This window comes from Anguilla anguilla, chromosome 12 (assembly GCF_013347855.1).
Source record: "Anguilla anguilla isolate fAngAng1 chromosome 12, fAngAng1.pri, whole genome shotgun sequence".
NCBI classification, from domain to species: Eukaryota; Metazoa; Chordata; class Actinopteri; order Anguilliformes; family Anguillidae; genus Anguilla; species Anguilla anguilla.
This window is the reverse complement of record NC_049212.1, coordinates 38,231,194-38,246,245: the sequence shown is the minus strand read 5'-3', so window position 1 is coordinate 38,246,245 and position 15,052 is coordinate 38,231,194. Positions and strand designations below refer to the sequence as shown.

Genomic DNA, 15,052 nt, shown 5'->3' with positions numbered 1-15,052 from the left:
CATTTGTCATTTTGCCGAGGATCCGATGTCAAGAATTATTCAAGGTAATATGGAACTAGATTGACATGATAGCTTTCCATAAGAGTTTCTATATAAGAGCTTATGCAGATGAGATTTGTTTTGACTACAGTTCACTGTGAATGGCTCTTTTGTTGCAACATGTCCTGTATTGTTACAGAAGCTATAATAGGAATCACAAACACTTATTATATATTTAGAGTTACTTAATGTTGCATAATTCTTAATTGTGCATTATTATTAACTGAAGAGCAAATAGTATGTGTAAATATATTTTGTTTTATCATTCATACATATCTTTAATGCATATTTCAGGGAAAATTGTCAATACTATTTTATTTTATGAATGAAAGAATTATGAATATTACACATATTCTGTATGTGATTATATCCCTATAAATGAGAAGTGCTGTTGCATTAGTCACAATTAATATTTGCTTAGTTTCCCATGTTCTCCTGTATACTGCAGGTGTATGAGCCATGGATCAGAACAGTAGCAGTAAGGACCTGGTTCTGCTTGATAGAGACCACAATCTGGTGATGGTGAGGACAGTCATAGGGCAGATGCTGATGTGGTTCTTCATCTATGTTGACATACTCATGCTCTTCACCTTCTTCAGTAAGCAGGCCTTCCGGAGCGATACACGCTACATCCTGTTTGCTCACACCCTGCTGACTGACTGTCTACTCCTGCTGCTCATTGACCTGGTGGTGCTGCTTACCCACTTCAGTGTGCTTGTACCTGTGGGTCGCTGCATCGTGCTCTGCATTCTCATGGGAATCGTTGTCAAAAACACGCCCTACACCATCACCGCTATGTGCCTGGAGCGCTACGTGGCCATCTGCATGCCGCTTAGACATGCCAGCATTTCCACCACCGGCAGGACCATGGCTGCCATCGCTATTATCTGGGCATTCAGCTCCATCAGGGTTATTATGGATCTCATTATCGTCACTGTCACGGCCCCACCAGAATTTTTTGCCGTGCCCACCTTTTGCCATTACGAGATCATGCTGGTGACTGAGTGGCAACGCCTCATGTTTGTCACACTTAATCAGATGGACTTCGGTATTATTTTGATAATCATACTGTTCTGCTACACCAAGATCATGCTGGCAGCTCAGGCTGCCTCTGGAGAGAATAAAGAGTCTGCGTCGAAGGGGCGACGCACGCTCCTGTTCCACAGCCTGCAGCTCATTCTGTGCATGGCCGACCTGTGGGTCCCCTATTTACTGTCTATTGTTTTGCAGCACAGTCCACACTTGTTCCTGCACATGCGATTCTTCAGTTTCATTGCTTTTACCATTGTCTCAAGGGCCCTGAGTCCCCTTATCTATGGCTTTAGGGATAAACAGTTTTGCCTTGCTCTGAAATATTACATGAGCTGCAAGGTCTAGCCCCTCTATGGGGAAGTATAGCAGCTTAGAACGAAAGCGAAATGGAGAAAGGCACAGAAAAAAAATCCTTCCGTGTACATTGGTATCTTAACCCACAAAGATTAAACAATAATGGGAAAATTTGTCAAGTTTTCATTAGTTTTAATGGAGAGGTGAATTTTTTTGCATCTTCTATTTCTAGTCATTTCATTGTATAAATTTAATTTCCACAAAACTTTGGCCAGGTTACTTCTCAATCCCTTAAAATAAAAAAGACCACGTTTTTCGGAGAAAGAAAAAAACTGTAGTAATTACAGCTTTCATTAGACCAAGCCCAATAAAATGGCATTGACCATGTACATTTTATGTTTCCTCACCAGCACAACATCACAAACCAGCACATTTGCGACACACCGAGTGACATCTCATGGCTGTGTGTAGGGACCTTCTTCATTCCCGTAAGACATGGCTTTCAAGACAATTACTTGCCAGCACCAGGTTGTACGAAATAGTACCATCTGCTGATGACAGTGAGGGAAAATGTTTTGATTCAGCTCAGTGTTGAGGTATACATGTGTCTTTACACTTTTAAACAACAAACTGTCACATGTGTACGCTGGGTATTTTAAAGTACTCACTTGAAGGGATTACCTGAATTTGAATATCTTGTTTATTTTTGTTTTGTGTGCACCCTTTTACCCAATAAAATTATTATCACAAAATGGAGTACTTTTGAATAATAATTATTAAATAACAAATTATTTCAGTGTACTTAATCTAGAGTGTATGCAATCATATTGTGAAAATACATGTATGTAGTGGCAGCACCTTTCCATTAATAAATATGAAGCTATTCCAGTGATGACTGATGTATTTTACAATGTGGAAAATGTGTCACTTATGGAATAGTTTTTGGTTAAATAGATTTCTAGTGAAAAAAACACAAGTTATATATGACCTACGCCATTGCAGTCTGTGAGGCAGTAATCTGCGGGTCCAGAGGGCTCTGTTTGGGACTGGGCCAGTTTCACCAGCCAGAGGCCTGGAGGACCCAGCTGCAGAACTGTGGCCTACCGGATGGTTGTGCCTAAGCCCTACAAAAAACAGAGAGTAATGGAAACCATTGGAAAGTGTACATTTTAGTTTTACACTAATTCCCCCCACCCAGTGTGAGTATAATTCAGCAGACTGAAAATTGTGATTTCTGTGATCTGAAAATGATTAATAGCAGCTTAAAGCCAGTTTAACCACCACCTCTGTCTGTCTTTCTCTCTGTCTCTGAGCCTGGTAGAGCATGTACAGGGCACATACTGCACCCATTTGCACCCAGGTTAGGTGACCAATAGGTGATAAACATACTGCAGTGAATACTTGTGAACCATCTTGCTGCTGCAATGCATAATTTTGATTTCTCATGAACAGATACCAGAATTGAAGCTGGGGATTGAAGTAGAAATTAAGTCACACTTAAAGACCTTTCTTGTGACCTAAACTTTGTAAAAGAATAGCTTGGATAATAATGATGAATGCGGCCGCAAGCAGCAATGTGGGGGGTCCAAGCACCAAGGGTAAACTGCAGAGCATTGAGATACCATGCACACATAAGGTCCACATAAAGTCCCCCTCATTGCCTGGTGTTGCTCATCCTTCCCTTCCTGCCCATCCTGCTCTCACCCACAAGTGCTCATGTAATGTAAAAAGGAAAAGTAAAGCATGCAACTCCTAAACAAAAAAATCTAGATTATGGTTTGAAAGAATATCTTCCTGGGTTCAAGCACAGATGGTTATGCCACATGCACTGTTCAGTGTGCGCCCGGAGACCATCGCGTCCTGCTGAGTTCTGCGCGTGCAGTTCATTACAGTCTTTGTGAACGCACTGCAGGGGTGGCCTACATGTAGTGTGACATATGGCGATGGTCATTTTTGAGAATAATTACCTTCCCCAAATTGGTTTAATATATAGAAGTGAAATTATGATAGTGTTGCTCTGAGTGATGCATTTATTCAATTCAAAGCTCTGACCCATTTACAGTCAGGACCATAATATGAACTGCGGCTCAAAACAGTGCTGTCCTGATGGGAGAAATTATCGTATATAGCCCTTTTGGATATATACAATATATATATCCAAATATATGGCTGACACTGGGATGTGTGATATTATTTGTTCTGAATGAGGTGCTAGACATGTGGGAAAAAATTTGGCAGATGTACATTGAATGGCATGGCCATAATTTTTTCAGTTTCATGCATGTCATGCATAATAAATTGGCAGCCATACCGAACGTGACTGCCAAATTTTGTGAATTTTTGAGCGTGGGAAAGGGACTAAAAGGTAGCGAAAGGCAGAAGAAAAATAATAAGAATAACTAGAGAGGTTGCAATTCCTGAAGGAATTGTGTGGGCTTGCTTCAAATTCCAACTGGCACTGTCCTCAAGCCTCAATGCATTTCAATGAGGGCGCATAGCTCAGAAGAAGCACGAAACCGTCCAGACCCAAGGCGCACCATAGTGTTACACATACAGACAGGGATCAGCAAGTAGCGATTAAGTTCCAGGGATTAGTCATATCCTAAAAGTGTCATGATTAAAACTTGCTAACTATATAGCTAGCTAGCTATGGCATGTCCTCACCTCTGTAATGTCGTTTGTTGTCCTCTGTGTGTCCATACATCTGTGTCAGTGGTTGTAGCGTCCGTGTGTCCATACATCTGTGTCAGTGGTTGTAGCTGGGTGTCATTAGCTCCTACTCATGCATGCAGGATCACATCCGTACATGGGTTGTAGCTGTGTGTACATAGCTCCTACTCATGCGTGCAGAATAGCATCCGTACGCGCTAACTAGGTTAACTAAAGTAGGCGAAACGCTAACATGTTAGGGTTAGCTAAAGTAACGTCAGGCGATAAAGCTGTGATTAAAAATCTCATGCCAACCATCTCATGCTGCATATGCATCCGACTAAAGCGTTTCACTAAACATATAGTAACCATATGCCATGGCCTGTCGTAAGCTATTGCTTAATTATAAAATGGGTAGCTCAAATCAAGCAATCTGATTGGTTCATAGCCGTGGTATATTAACCATATACCACGACTATGACGTCTAATTCCTTTGCGCAATGCAGTATCACTCCGCGTCTGAGAAAAATGTGTAAGTTGCATAGCAACCACCTCCCACTATGTGCAGGCAGCCAGGAGGGCCTATTTTATTTTGAACACTATTATGTATTACTAAAAACTATTTAAATTGGAGTGTGTCTATTACTTTCATATTGCCATAATTGGTGACCGTTTTATAAAACCAATAGCTCACTTCAGGCCGTGATATGTGGTTATTATATTACAGCTAAGGGGCGATGTTTGGCCCGATGCAAAGTGGAGGTATAACCATATACAAATATTTGCATAACGCAAATAAATATTTGCGTTATGCAAACTAAACCATGGAGGTAAACATAAAAAAACCTTTCAGATCAGTGTAGTTGATGATAGTAAGCTAATGTTAGACTGACTGTCAGCAAGCTTGCTAGGGATAGATAACCAACATGAATTCACTTGGATTTGACTTATTGGCATGAAATCTGCATCCAAGGACTTGATACTTGGGACATGGAAATATTTGATGACCGGTGCCAGATATAGACATGAAATAATAATGAACAAGGCCAGTGCTTTAATAATGAACACATTAAGATTTAATACGTTTTCTAAATTTCTGAAAATAAATAAATAATTGAAGTGTCACAATTAAGGACAAATTGTTTACTGAATTTAGATAATAGCAGCTCCACAGGAATGGTTTTTTCAAAAAACAAAACAAAAAACAAAAAAAAAAACAGACCAGGAAGTGTTTAACAGTACCTCTTCATTGGTAGCATTCGCCAAGCAGTAGCCTCACTCAGATATTCAAATAATTACTCTCTGGGACACCAGCATAGCTGGAACTTGAAGACTTTTTGATTGGGTCCCATGTAACAAACATCCTCAAGGGGCCTGCTGACGTTCGTAAACAATACAGTAATATTCAACAGTTCCATCCGAAAGAGAATCAAGCCCCACCTCTATATATAACGAAAAACTTTCGACTCATTTGTCATTTTGCCGAGGATCCGATGTCAAGAATTATTCAAGGTAATATGGAACTAGATTGACATGATAGCTTTCCATAAGAGTTTCTATATAAGAGCTTATGCAGATGAGATTTGTTTTGACTACAGTTCACTTTGAATGGCTCTTTTGTTGCAACATGTCCTGTATTGTTACAGAAGCTATAATAGGAAGCATTTCATGTCACAAACACTTATTGTATATTGAGTTACTTAATGTTGCATAATTCTTAATTGTGCATTATTATTAACTGAAGAGCAAATAGTATGTGTAAATATATTTTGTTTTATCATTCATACATATCTTTAATGCATATTTCAGGGAAAATTGTCAATACTATTTTATTTTATGAATGAAAGAATTATGAATATTACACATATTCTGTATGTGATTATATCCCTATAAATGAGAAGTGCTGTTGCATTAGTCACAATTAATATTTGCTTAGTTTCCCATGTTCTCCTGTATACTGCAGGTGTATGAGCCATGGATCAGAACAGTAGCAGTAAGGACCTGGTTCTGCTTGATAGAGACCACAATCTGGTGATGGTGAGGACAGTCATAGGGCAGATGCTGATGTGGTTCTTCATCTATGTTGACATACTCATGCTCTTCACCTTCTTCAGTAAGCAGGCCTTCCGGAGCGATACACGCTACATCCTGTTTGCTCACACCCTGCTGACTGACTGTCTACTCCTGCTGCTCATTGACCTGGTGGTGCTGCTTACCCACTTCAGTGTGCTTGTACCTGTGGGTCGCTGCATCGTGCTCTGCATTCTCATGGGAATCGTTGTCAAAAACACGCCCTACACCATCACTGCTATGTGCCTGGAGCGCTACGTGGCCATCTGCATGCCGCTTAGACATGCCAGCATTTCCACCACCGGCAGGACCATGGCTGCCATCGCTATTATCTGGGCATTCAGCTCCATCAGGGTTATTATGGATCTCATTATCGTCACTGTCACGGCCCCACCAGAATTTTTTGCCGTGCCCACCTTTTGCCATTACGAGATCATGCTGGTGACTGAGTGGCAACGCCTCATGTTTGTCACACTTAATCAGATGGACTTCGGTATTATTTTGATAATCATACTGTTCTGCTACACCAAGATCATGCTGGCAGCTCAGGCTGCCTCTGGAGAGAATAAAGAGTCTGCGTCGAAGGGGCGACGCACGCTCCTGTTCCACAGCCTGCAGCTCATTCTGTGCATGGCTGACCTGTGGGTCCCCTATTTACTGTCTATTGTTTTGCAGCACAGTCCACACTTGTTCCTGCACATGCGATTCTTCAGTTTCATTGCTTTTACCATTGTCTCAAGGGCCCTGAGTCCCCTTATCTATGGCTTTAGGGATAAACAGTTTTGCCTTGCTCTGAAATATTACATGAGCTGCAAGGTCTAGCCCCTCTATGGGGAAGTATAGCAGCTTAGAACGAAAGCGAAATGGAGAAAGGCACAGAAAAAAAAATCCTTCCGTGTACATTGGTATCTTAACCCACAAAGATTAAACAATAATGGGAAAATTTGTCAAGTTTTCATTAGTTTTAATGGAGAGGTGAATTTTTTTGCATCTTCTATTTCTAGTCATTTCATTGTATAAATTTAATTTCCACAAAACTTTGGCCAGGTTACTTCTCAATCCCTTAAAATAAAAAAGACCACGTTTTTCGGAGAAAGAAAAAAACTGTAGTAATTACAGCTTTCATTAGACCAAGCCCAATAAAATGGCATTGACCATGTACATTTTATGTTTCCTCACCAGCACAACATCACAAACCAGCACATTTGCGACACACCGAGTGACATCTCATGGCTGTGTGTAGGGACCTTCTTCATTCCCGTAAGACATGGCTTTCAAGACAATTACTTGCCAGCACCAGGTTGTACGAAATAGTACCATCTGCTGATGACAGTGAGGGAAAATGTTTTGATTCAGCTCAGTGTTGAGGTATACATGTGTCTTTACACTTTTAAACAACAAACTGTCACGTGTACGCTGGGTATTTAAAAGTAATCACTTGAAGGGATTTCCTGAATTTGAATATCTTGTTTATTTTTGTTTTGTGTGCACCCTTTTACCCAATAAAATTATTATCACAAAATGGAGTACTTTTGAATAATAATTATTAAATAACAAATTATTTCAGTGTACTTAATCTAGAGTGTATGCAATCATATTGTGAAAATACATGTATGTAGTGGCAGCACCTTTCCATTAATAAATATGAAGCTATTCCAGTGATGACTGATGTATTTTACAATGTGGAAAATGTGTCACTTATGGAATAGTTTTTGGTTAAATAGATTTCTAGTGAAAAAAACACAAGTTATATATGACCTACGCCATTGCAGTCTGTGAGGCAGTAATCTGCGGGTCCAGAGGGCTCTGTTTGGGACTGGGCCAGTTTCACCAGCCAGAGGCCTGGAGGACCCAGCTGCAGAACTGTGGCCTACCGGATGGTTGTGCCTAAGCCCTACAAAAAACAGAGAGTAATGGAAACCATTGGAAAGTGTACATTTTAGTTTTACACTAATTCCCCCCACCCAGTGTGAGTATAATTCAGCAGACTGAAAATTGTGATTTCTGTGATCTGAAAATGATTAATAGCAGCTTAAAGCCAGTTTAACCACCACCTCTGTCTGTCTTTCTCTCTGTCTCTGAGCCTGGTAGAGCATGTACAGGGCACATACTGCACCCATTTGCACCCAGGTTAGGTGACCAATAGGTGATAAACATACTGCAGTGAATACTTGTGAACCATCTTGCTGCTGCAATGCATAATTTTGATTTCTCATGAACAGATACCAGAATTGAAGCTGGGGATTGAAGTAGAAATTAAGTCACACTTAAAGACCTTTCTTGTGACCTAAACTTTGTAAAAGAATAGCTTGGATAATAATGATGAATGCGGCCGCAAGCAGCAATGTGGGGGGTCCAAGCACCAAGGGTAAACTGCAGAGCATTGAGATACCATGCACACATAAGGTCCACATAAAGTCCCCCTCATTGCCTGGTGTTGCTCATCCTTCCCTTCCTGCCCATCCTACTCTCACCCACAAGTGCTCATGTAATGTAAAAAGGAAAAGTAAAGCATGCAACTCCTAAACAAAAAAATCTAGATTATGGTTTGAAAGAATATCTTCCTGGGTTCAAGCACAGATGGTTATGCCACATGCACTGTTCAGTGTGCGCCCGGAGACCATCGCGTCCTGCTGAGTTCTGCGCGTGCAGTTCATTACAGTCTTTGTGAACGCACTGCAGGGGTGGCCTACATGTAGTGTGACATATGGCGATGGTCATTTTTGAGAATAATTACCTTCCCCAAATTGGTTTAATATATAGAAGTGAAATTATGATAGTGTTGCTCTGAGTGATGCATTTATTCAATTCAAAGCTCTGACCCATTTACAGTCAGGACCATAATATGAACTGCGGCTCAAAACAGTGCTGTCCTGATGGGAGAAATTATCGTATATAGCCCTTTTGGATATATACAATATATATATCCAAATATATGGCTGACACTGGGATGTGTGATATTATTTGTTCTGAATGAGGTGCTAGACATGTGGGAAAAAATTTGGCAGATGTACATTGAATGGCATGGCCATAATTTTTTCAGTTTCATGCATGTCATGCATAATAAATTGGCAGCCATACCGAACGTGACTGCCAAATTTTGTGAATTTTTGAGCGTGGGAAAGGGACTAAAAGGTAGCGAAAGGCAGAAGAAAAATAATAAGAATAACTAGAGAGGTTGCAATTCCTGAAGGAATTGTGTGGGCTTGCTTCAAATTCCAACTGGCACTGTCCTCAAGCCTCAATGCATTTCAATGAGGGCGCATAGCTCAGAAGAAGCACGAAACCGTCCAGACCCAAGGCGCACCATTGTGTTACACATACAGACAGGGATCAGCAAGTAGCGATTAAGTTCCAGGGATTAGTCATATCCTAAAAGTGTCATGATTAAAACTTGGCTAACTATATAGCTAGCTAGCTATGGCATGTCCTCACCTCTGTAATGTCGTTTGTTGTCCTCTGGGTGTCCATACATCTGTGTCAGTGGTTGTAGCGTCCGTGTGTCCATACATCTGTGTCAGTGGTTGTAGCTGGGTGTCATTAGCTCCTACTCATGCATGCAGGATCACATCCGTACATGGGTTGTAGCTGTGTGTACATAGCTCCTACTCATGCGTGCAGAATAGCATCCGTACGCGCTAACTAGGTTAACTAAAGTAGGCGAAACGCTAACATGTTAGGGTTAGATAAAGTAACGTCAGGCGATAAAGCTGTGATTAAAAATCTCATGCCGACCATCTCATGCTGCACATGCATCCGACTAAAGCGTTTCACTAAACATATAGTAACCATATGCCACGGCCTGTCGTAAGTTATTGCTTAATTATAAAATGGGTAGCTCAAATCAAGCAATCTGATTGGTTCATATTAACCATATACCACGACTATGACGTCTAATTCCTTTGCGCAATGCAGCATCACTCCGCGTCTGAGAAAAATGTGTAAGTTGCATAGCAACCACCTCCCACTATGTGCAGGCAGCCAGGAGGGCCTATTTTATTTTGAACACTATTATGTATTACTAAAAACTATTTAAATTGGAGTGTGTCTATTACTTTCATATTGCCATAATTGGTGACCGTTTTATGAAACCAATAGCTCACTTCAGGCCGTGATATGTGGTTATTATATCACAGCTAAGGGGCTATGTTTGGCCCGATGCGAAGCGGAGGTATAACCATATACAAATATTTGCATAACGCAAATAAATATTTGTGTTATGCAAACTAAACCATGGAGGTAAACATAAAAAAACCTTTCAGATCAGTGTAGTTGATGATAGTAAGCTAATGTTAGACTGACTGTCAGCAAGCTTGCTAGGAATAGATAACCAACATGAATTCACTTGGATTTGACTTATTGGCATGAAATCTGCATCCAAGGACTTGATACTTGGGACATGGAAATATTTGATGACCGGTGCCAGATATAGACATGAAATAATAGTGAACAAGGCCAGTGCTTTAATAACGGACACATTTAGATTTAATATGTTTTCAAAATTTCTGAAAATAAATAAATAATTGAAGTGTCACAATTAAGGACAAATTGTTTACTGAATTTAGATAATAGCAGCTCCACAGGAATGGTTTCTTCAAAAATCCTAATTCAGATCCTAATCCCTTACCATATATTCATATAATTACTCTCTGGGACACCAGCATAGCTGGAACTTGAAGACTTCTTGATTGGGTCCCATGTAACAAACATCCTCAATGGGCCTGTTGACGTTCGTAAACAATACAGTAATATTCAACAGTTCCTTCTGGAGGAGAATCAGGACCCACCTCTATATATAAGAACAAGCTTACGACTCATTTGTCATTTTGCTGAGGATCCAAAGTCAAGAATTATTCAAGGTAATATAGAGAAAAGGTTGACGAAATTGCTGTTCGTAACGACCTTTTATTTCTTTTTGAATGCATTTTGCTCATTAGCAATGAATGTGCTGTAAGATTAAGTTAGAATTAATTTGAAAGAAATGCGTTCAATAACGATTGATATTATTTTAGGATGTTTTTCATTTTCTCCTGTGTACTGCAGGTATGGATCAGAACAGCAGCAGTAAGGACCTGATTCTTATTGATAGCGACCACAATGCGAAGAGTATGAGGATGACAATAGTGCAGGTGTTTGTGTGGTTCTTCATCTGTGTTGACATGCTCATGCTCTTCACCTTCTTCAGTAAGCAGGCTTTCCGGAGCGATGCACGCTACATCCTGTTTGCTCACACCCTGATGGCTGACTGTCTACTCCTGCTGCTCACTGACCTGGTGGTGCTGCTTGGCTACTTCACTGTGCTTTTGCCTGTGGGTCGCTGCATTGTGCTCTGCATTCTCATGGGGATCGTTGTCAAAAACACGCCCTACACCATCACTGCTATGTGCCTGGAGCGCTACGTGGCCATCTGCATGCCGCTTAGACACGCCAGCATCTCCACCACCGGCAGGACCATGGCTGCCATCGCTGTCATCTGGGCGTGCAGCTCCGTCCGGGCCTTCATGGATCTCATCATCGTCACCGTCACGGCCCCGCCAGAATACTTCGACAGGCCTGCCTCTTGCCATTACGAGATAGTGCTGGTGGCCAGGTGGCACAATCTCATGTACGCCATACTCAATCAGATGGAATTCGGTATTATCGTGATTATCGTACTGTTCTGCTACACCAAGATCATGCTGGCGGCTCGGAGCGCCTCCTCAGAGAGCAAAGAGTCTGCGTCGAAGGGGCGACGCACGCTCCTGTTCCACAGCCTGCAGCTCATTCTGTGCATGGCCGACCTGTGGGTCCCTTTCATAGCAGCTGCTGTCAAGGAGCAAAGTATAAGCTTGTTCCTGCACGTCCGATTCATCAATTTTATCATTATTACCATTATCTCAAGGGCCCTGAGTCCCCTCATCTATGGCCTTAGGGATAAAACGTTTTGCCTTGCCCTGAAATATTACCTGAGCTGCAAGGCCTAGCCCCTCTCTGGAGAAATGTAGCAGCTTAGAATGAATGTGACACAGAGAAAGCCACAGTTGAAAATACTTCCATGTGCGCATGTATCTTGACCCAAAAAGATTCAACAAAAATGTGGAAATTTGTTAAGTATGCATGAGTTTTAATGAAGAGGTGAAATTAATAAAATGTGACCCTAATTTGCAGTATGTTATAGCCTTTGCATCTTGAAGTTCTAGTCATTTCATATTTCATAAATTAAATCTAAACCAAAATTAGCCAGGATACTGATCCCAGTACATTTAAAAAATTGCAATTCAGCAAACCTGTAACCAAAGTTTAGTCACAAGCACAGAAGCTGTGTGCGCATGTCCTGAGCTTGATATCAATTGATATCAATCCCTCAGAAAATAAAAAAGGTCGCACAATTTTCTGGAAAAGAGTTATGAAATTGTTCATATGAACGCCCATTACTCAGCATTTTTCTAATGTCTGTTAGTTTTTAATCTAATTCTTTAAAATGAAAATGTAACTAGTGTATCAGGAATCATAGCTTTTTTTTTGCCTTAGCACATTTAGTTGTTCAGTGTTTAATGGTATTGAACATGAACATTTTGTGGTTCTCCAGCAGCACAAAATCACAAACCAGCACTTCTGTGACTTTGAGTGGCATCTCATGGCTGACTGTAGGTCACTTTTTCACTCTTGTAGGAAATGGCTTTTAAGACAAACAGTTGCCAGCACCAGATTGTAGGAAATATTGCCATCTGCTGATGACTGTAAGGGAAAATACTTTGATTCATCTCAGTGTTGAGGTATACGTGTGTCTTTACACTTATACCTCATTTTAACAACAGACTGTCACATGTGAAAACTTGTTATTTTAATATACTCACTTGAAAGGATGATTACCTGAATTTGAATATCTTCGTTTTATTGTGTGTACACTTTCGCCCCAAATTTTTTTGATATTATGCCTAAATTGAGTGCTGTTTCATAATGACAAGTAATTTTAGTGTACTTCTAGAGTGCACACAGCGATATTGTGACAATACACATATGCAGTGGCAACCGATTTTACCATTTTGTGAGCCCGTTTCGATTAATAATAATAATGCTAATTCAGTGAAGTGAATGTATTTTGTATTGAATAAAATGTGTCACTTATGGAGTGGATTTTGATTGAACTGAGCTCAACATACAAGTTGAAAATACAAGTTATATATGATGTACTATGTAACTGAAATATCCTTGTGTTCAGTTACCTTCCTCCTCTATTGGGGGTCTGAGCCCAAAAGCCCCTGCTCTCCCCTGGCTGCTGCCTCACTGGGTTCCCAGGCATCACAGGCCTCCCAGGCCCTGGGCCTTCTGATGTGGAGACCCAACACTGTGTCTGTGCTTCTACACTGACCTCTGACCTCTGCTGCTACAAATTTAGATGAATGAGGCATTGAAAACTCAGGGAGGAATCTGCAAGGAGCTTGTCTTTATTCACAGCTCATTCCCCAGCTCTGCATGTCACTGAGTTTCAGAGATACTGCATTACTTACTCATATAATACAAGCACCAGCAGCTTCAGAATGTTCAATAAGCTAATTGTATAGAGGAATTTAAATATAGTGCTATGCCCTTATCATTGTTACATCTGTGATAAAAAAAATAAAAAATTATATATGGAAGGCTAGTCCTGGAAGACTGTAGAATACATACATGCATACATATATATATATATATGTATATATATATATGTAGCCTTCCAACAGAACAGTGAAACAAGAAACAGGTAGTAGTTTAATAAAACTAGATGAACAATTGTAAATGTCTGGAGTTATATTATTGTTTTCAAAAAATGTTTTAAAAATGCACAAATTTTTTAATATAAAACTGAGTGTGCCCTGTATGCTAAACCTCGCTACATAAGCAAGGCAAAATGAAAAAACATAATTTACAAAGACTGCCCTGTGGAAGCCTATGGAAAATGTATATGGACATCTACTAGTGACTAAAGTAATTACAGTATGCCCAACACTAATATCACCCTACACATACAGTACATTGGATCCAAACAGACAGAACTACTGTCAGCAAACCGTACAAGTCACAATTGACATTGAATCAAAATCTTTTTCCCCTTCTCGTTGAAGCTTGACATTGTCTGCAGGTGTACTCAGGCCCGGTACAATGTAACACAACTCCACAGAGAATCCTTTGTTTTCTCAACAAAAGAACAAACACGACGGTGCAATTATGCACGTGTCTCAGGAGTTGTCTGTTAATATTTAATGTCTGTGTTTTCACTGCGGTGGGGTGTGGGGGCTCTCTGGAGCTTTCTGGCAAGAACTCTCTCCCTGCATGGCACACACAAGCCTACAGAGCTGGAAGTGTGCTGCTGCGCCACACTGCTATGGTGCAATCTCCTCGGTCGTGTTTCATCATGTGGAGCTGGGCCACTAACAACGAGGTCTGAAATGTAAGGAAAACAGTAAGAATTATTTTTGCCAGATTCCCATCAAGTCCATGAGGGCTTAGGGCTGAGCCTTATTCATGCTGTCATTTTCTGACAGTGCATGAACACGCAATGAACACAACTTATTTCATCTCTTCTCATTCACCCCCCTCTCATGTCATTTTCCTTTCAGATATAAGAATTTACGTATTTGAAGTTTTTCTGAAAAAAAAGCGCACCCCCTGGCAATTCACAGTTCCTACATGCCTGGGTCAGGTCATAGGTCCATAGAGCACGACTCGCCTCTTCCTCTCTTGTCATACAAATTTGAGTAAGGCTGTGTCTCCGTCTCTCAGAAATGTGTCACATATTGTGTGTCTTATTTCACCCTTTTAACGTAACGTAACGTAACGTAACGTAACGTAACGTAACGTAAGACGAGAACTGGCCATTCAGCCCAACACTGCTCATCTATTCCTACCACTAAACTGTACTTAATGCTTAGTTTACCTAAAAGCTAGATAGTATCTAACACTGTATCAAGCCGGGCCTTGAATACCCCCAGTGTTTCTGCATCCACTA

General features: G+C 40.6%; 3 protein-coding genes across 3 annotated transcripts; all 3 read left to right on the top strand.

The window, feature by feature from the left end:
* Positions 1 to 2,128, top strand: LOC118210123 (odorant receptor 131-2-like). The gene is made up of 2 exons (XM_035386008.1): positions 1 to 44; positions 488 to 2,128. The coding sequence occupies exon 2, from the start codon at positions 499 to 501 to the stop codon at positions 1,414 to 1,416; it is 918 nt and encodes a 305-aa protein (XP_035241899.1). The 5' UTR covers positions 1 to 44; positions 488 to 498; the 3' UTR covers positions 1,417 to 2,128.
* A 3,354-nt stretch (positions 2,129 to 5,482) lies between these two features.
* On the top strand, positions 5,483 to 7,481 carry LOC118210309 (odorant receptor 131-2-like). Its single transcript, XM_035386377.1, has 2 exons — positions 5,483 to 5,526; positions 5,978 to 7,481. The coding sequence occupies exon 2, from the start codon at positions 5,989 to 5,991 to the stop codon at positions 6,904 to 6,906; it is 918 nt and encodes a 305-aa protein (XP_035242268.1). The 5' UTR covers positions 5,483 to 5,526; positions 5,978 to 5,988; the 3' UTR covers positions 6,907 to 7,481.
* A 3,439-nt stretch (positions 7,482 to 10,920) lies between these two features.
* LOC118210308 (odorant receptor 131-2-like) lies at positions 10,921 to 13,699 on the top strand. Its single transcript, XM_035386376.1, has 2 exons — positions 10,921 to 10,943; positions 11,128 to 13,699. The coding sequence occupies exon 2, from the start codon at positions 11,130 to 11,132 to the stop codon at positions 12,045 to 12,047; it is 918 nt and encodes a 305-aa protein (XP_035242267.1). The 5' UTR covers positions 10,921 to 10,943; positions 11,128 to 11,129; the 3' UTR covers positions 12,048 to 13,699.
* The last annotated feature ends 1,353 nt before the right edge of the window (positions 13,700 to 15,052 follow it).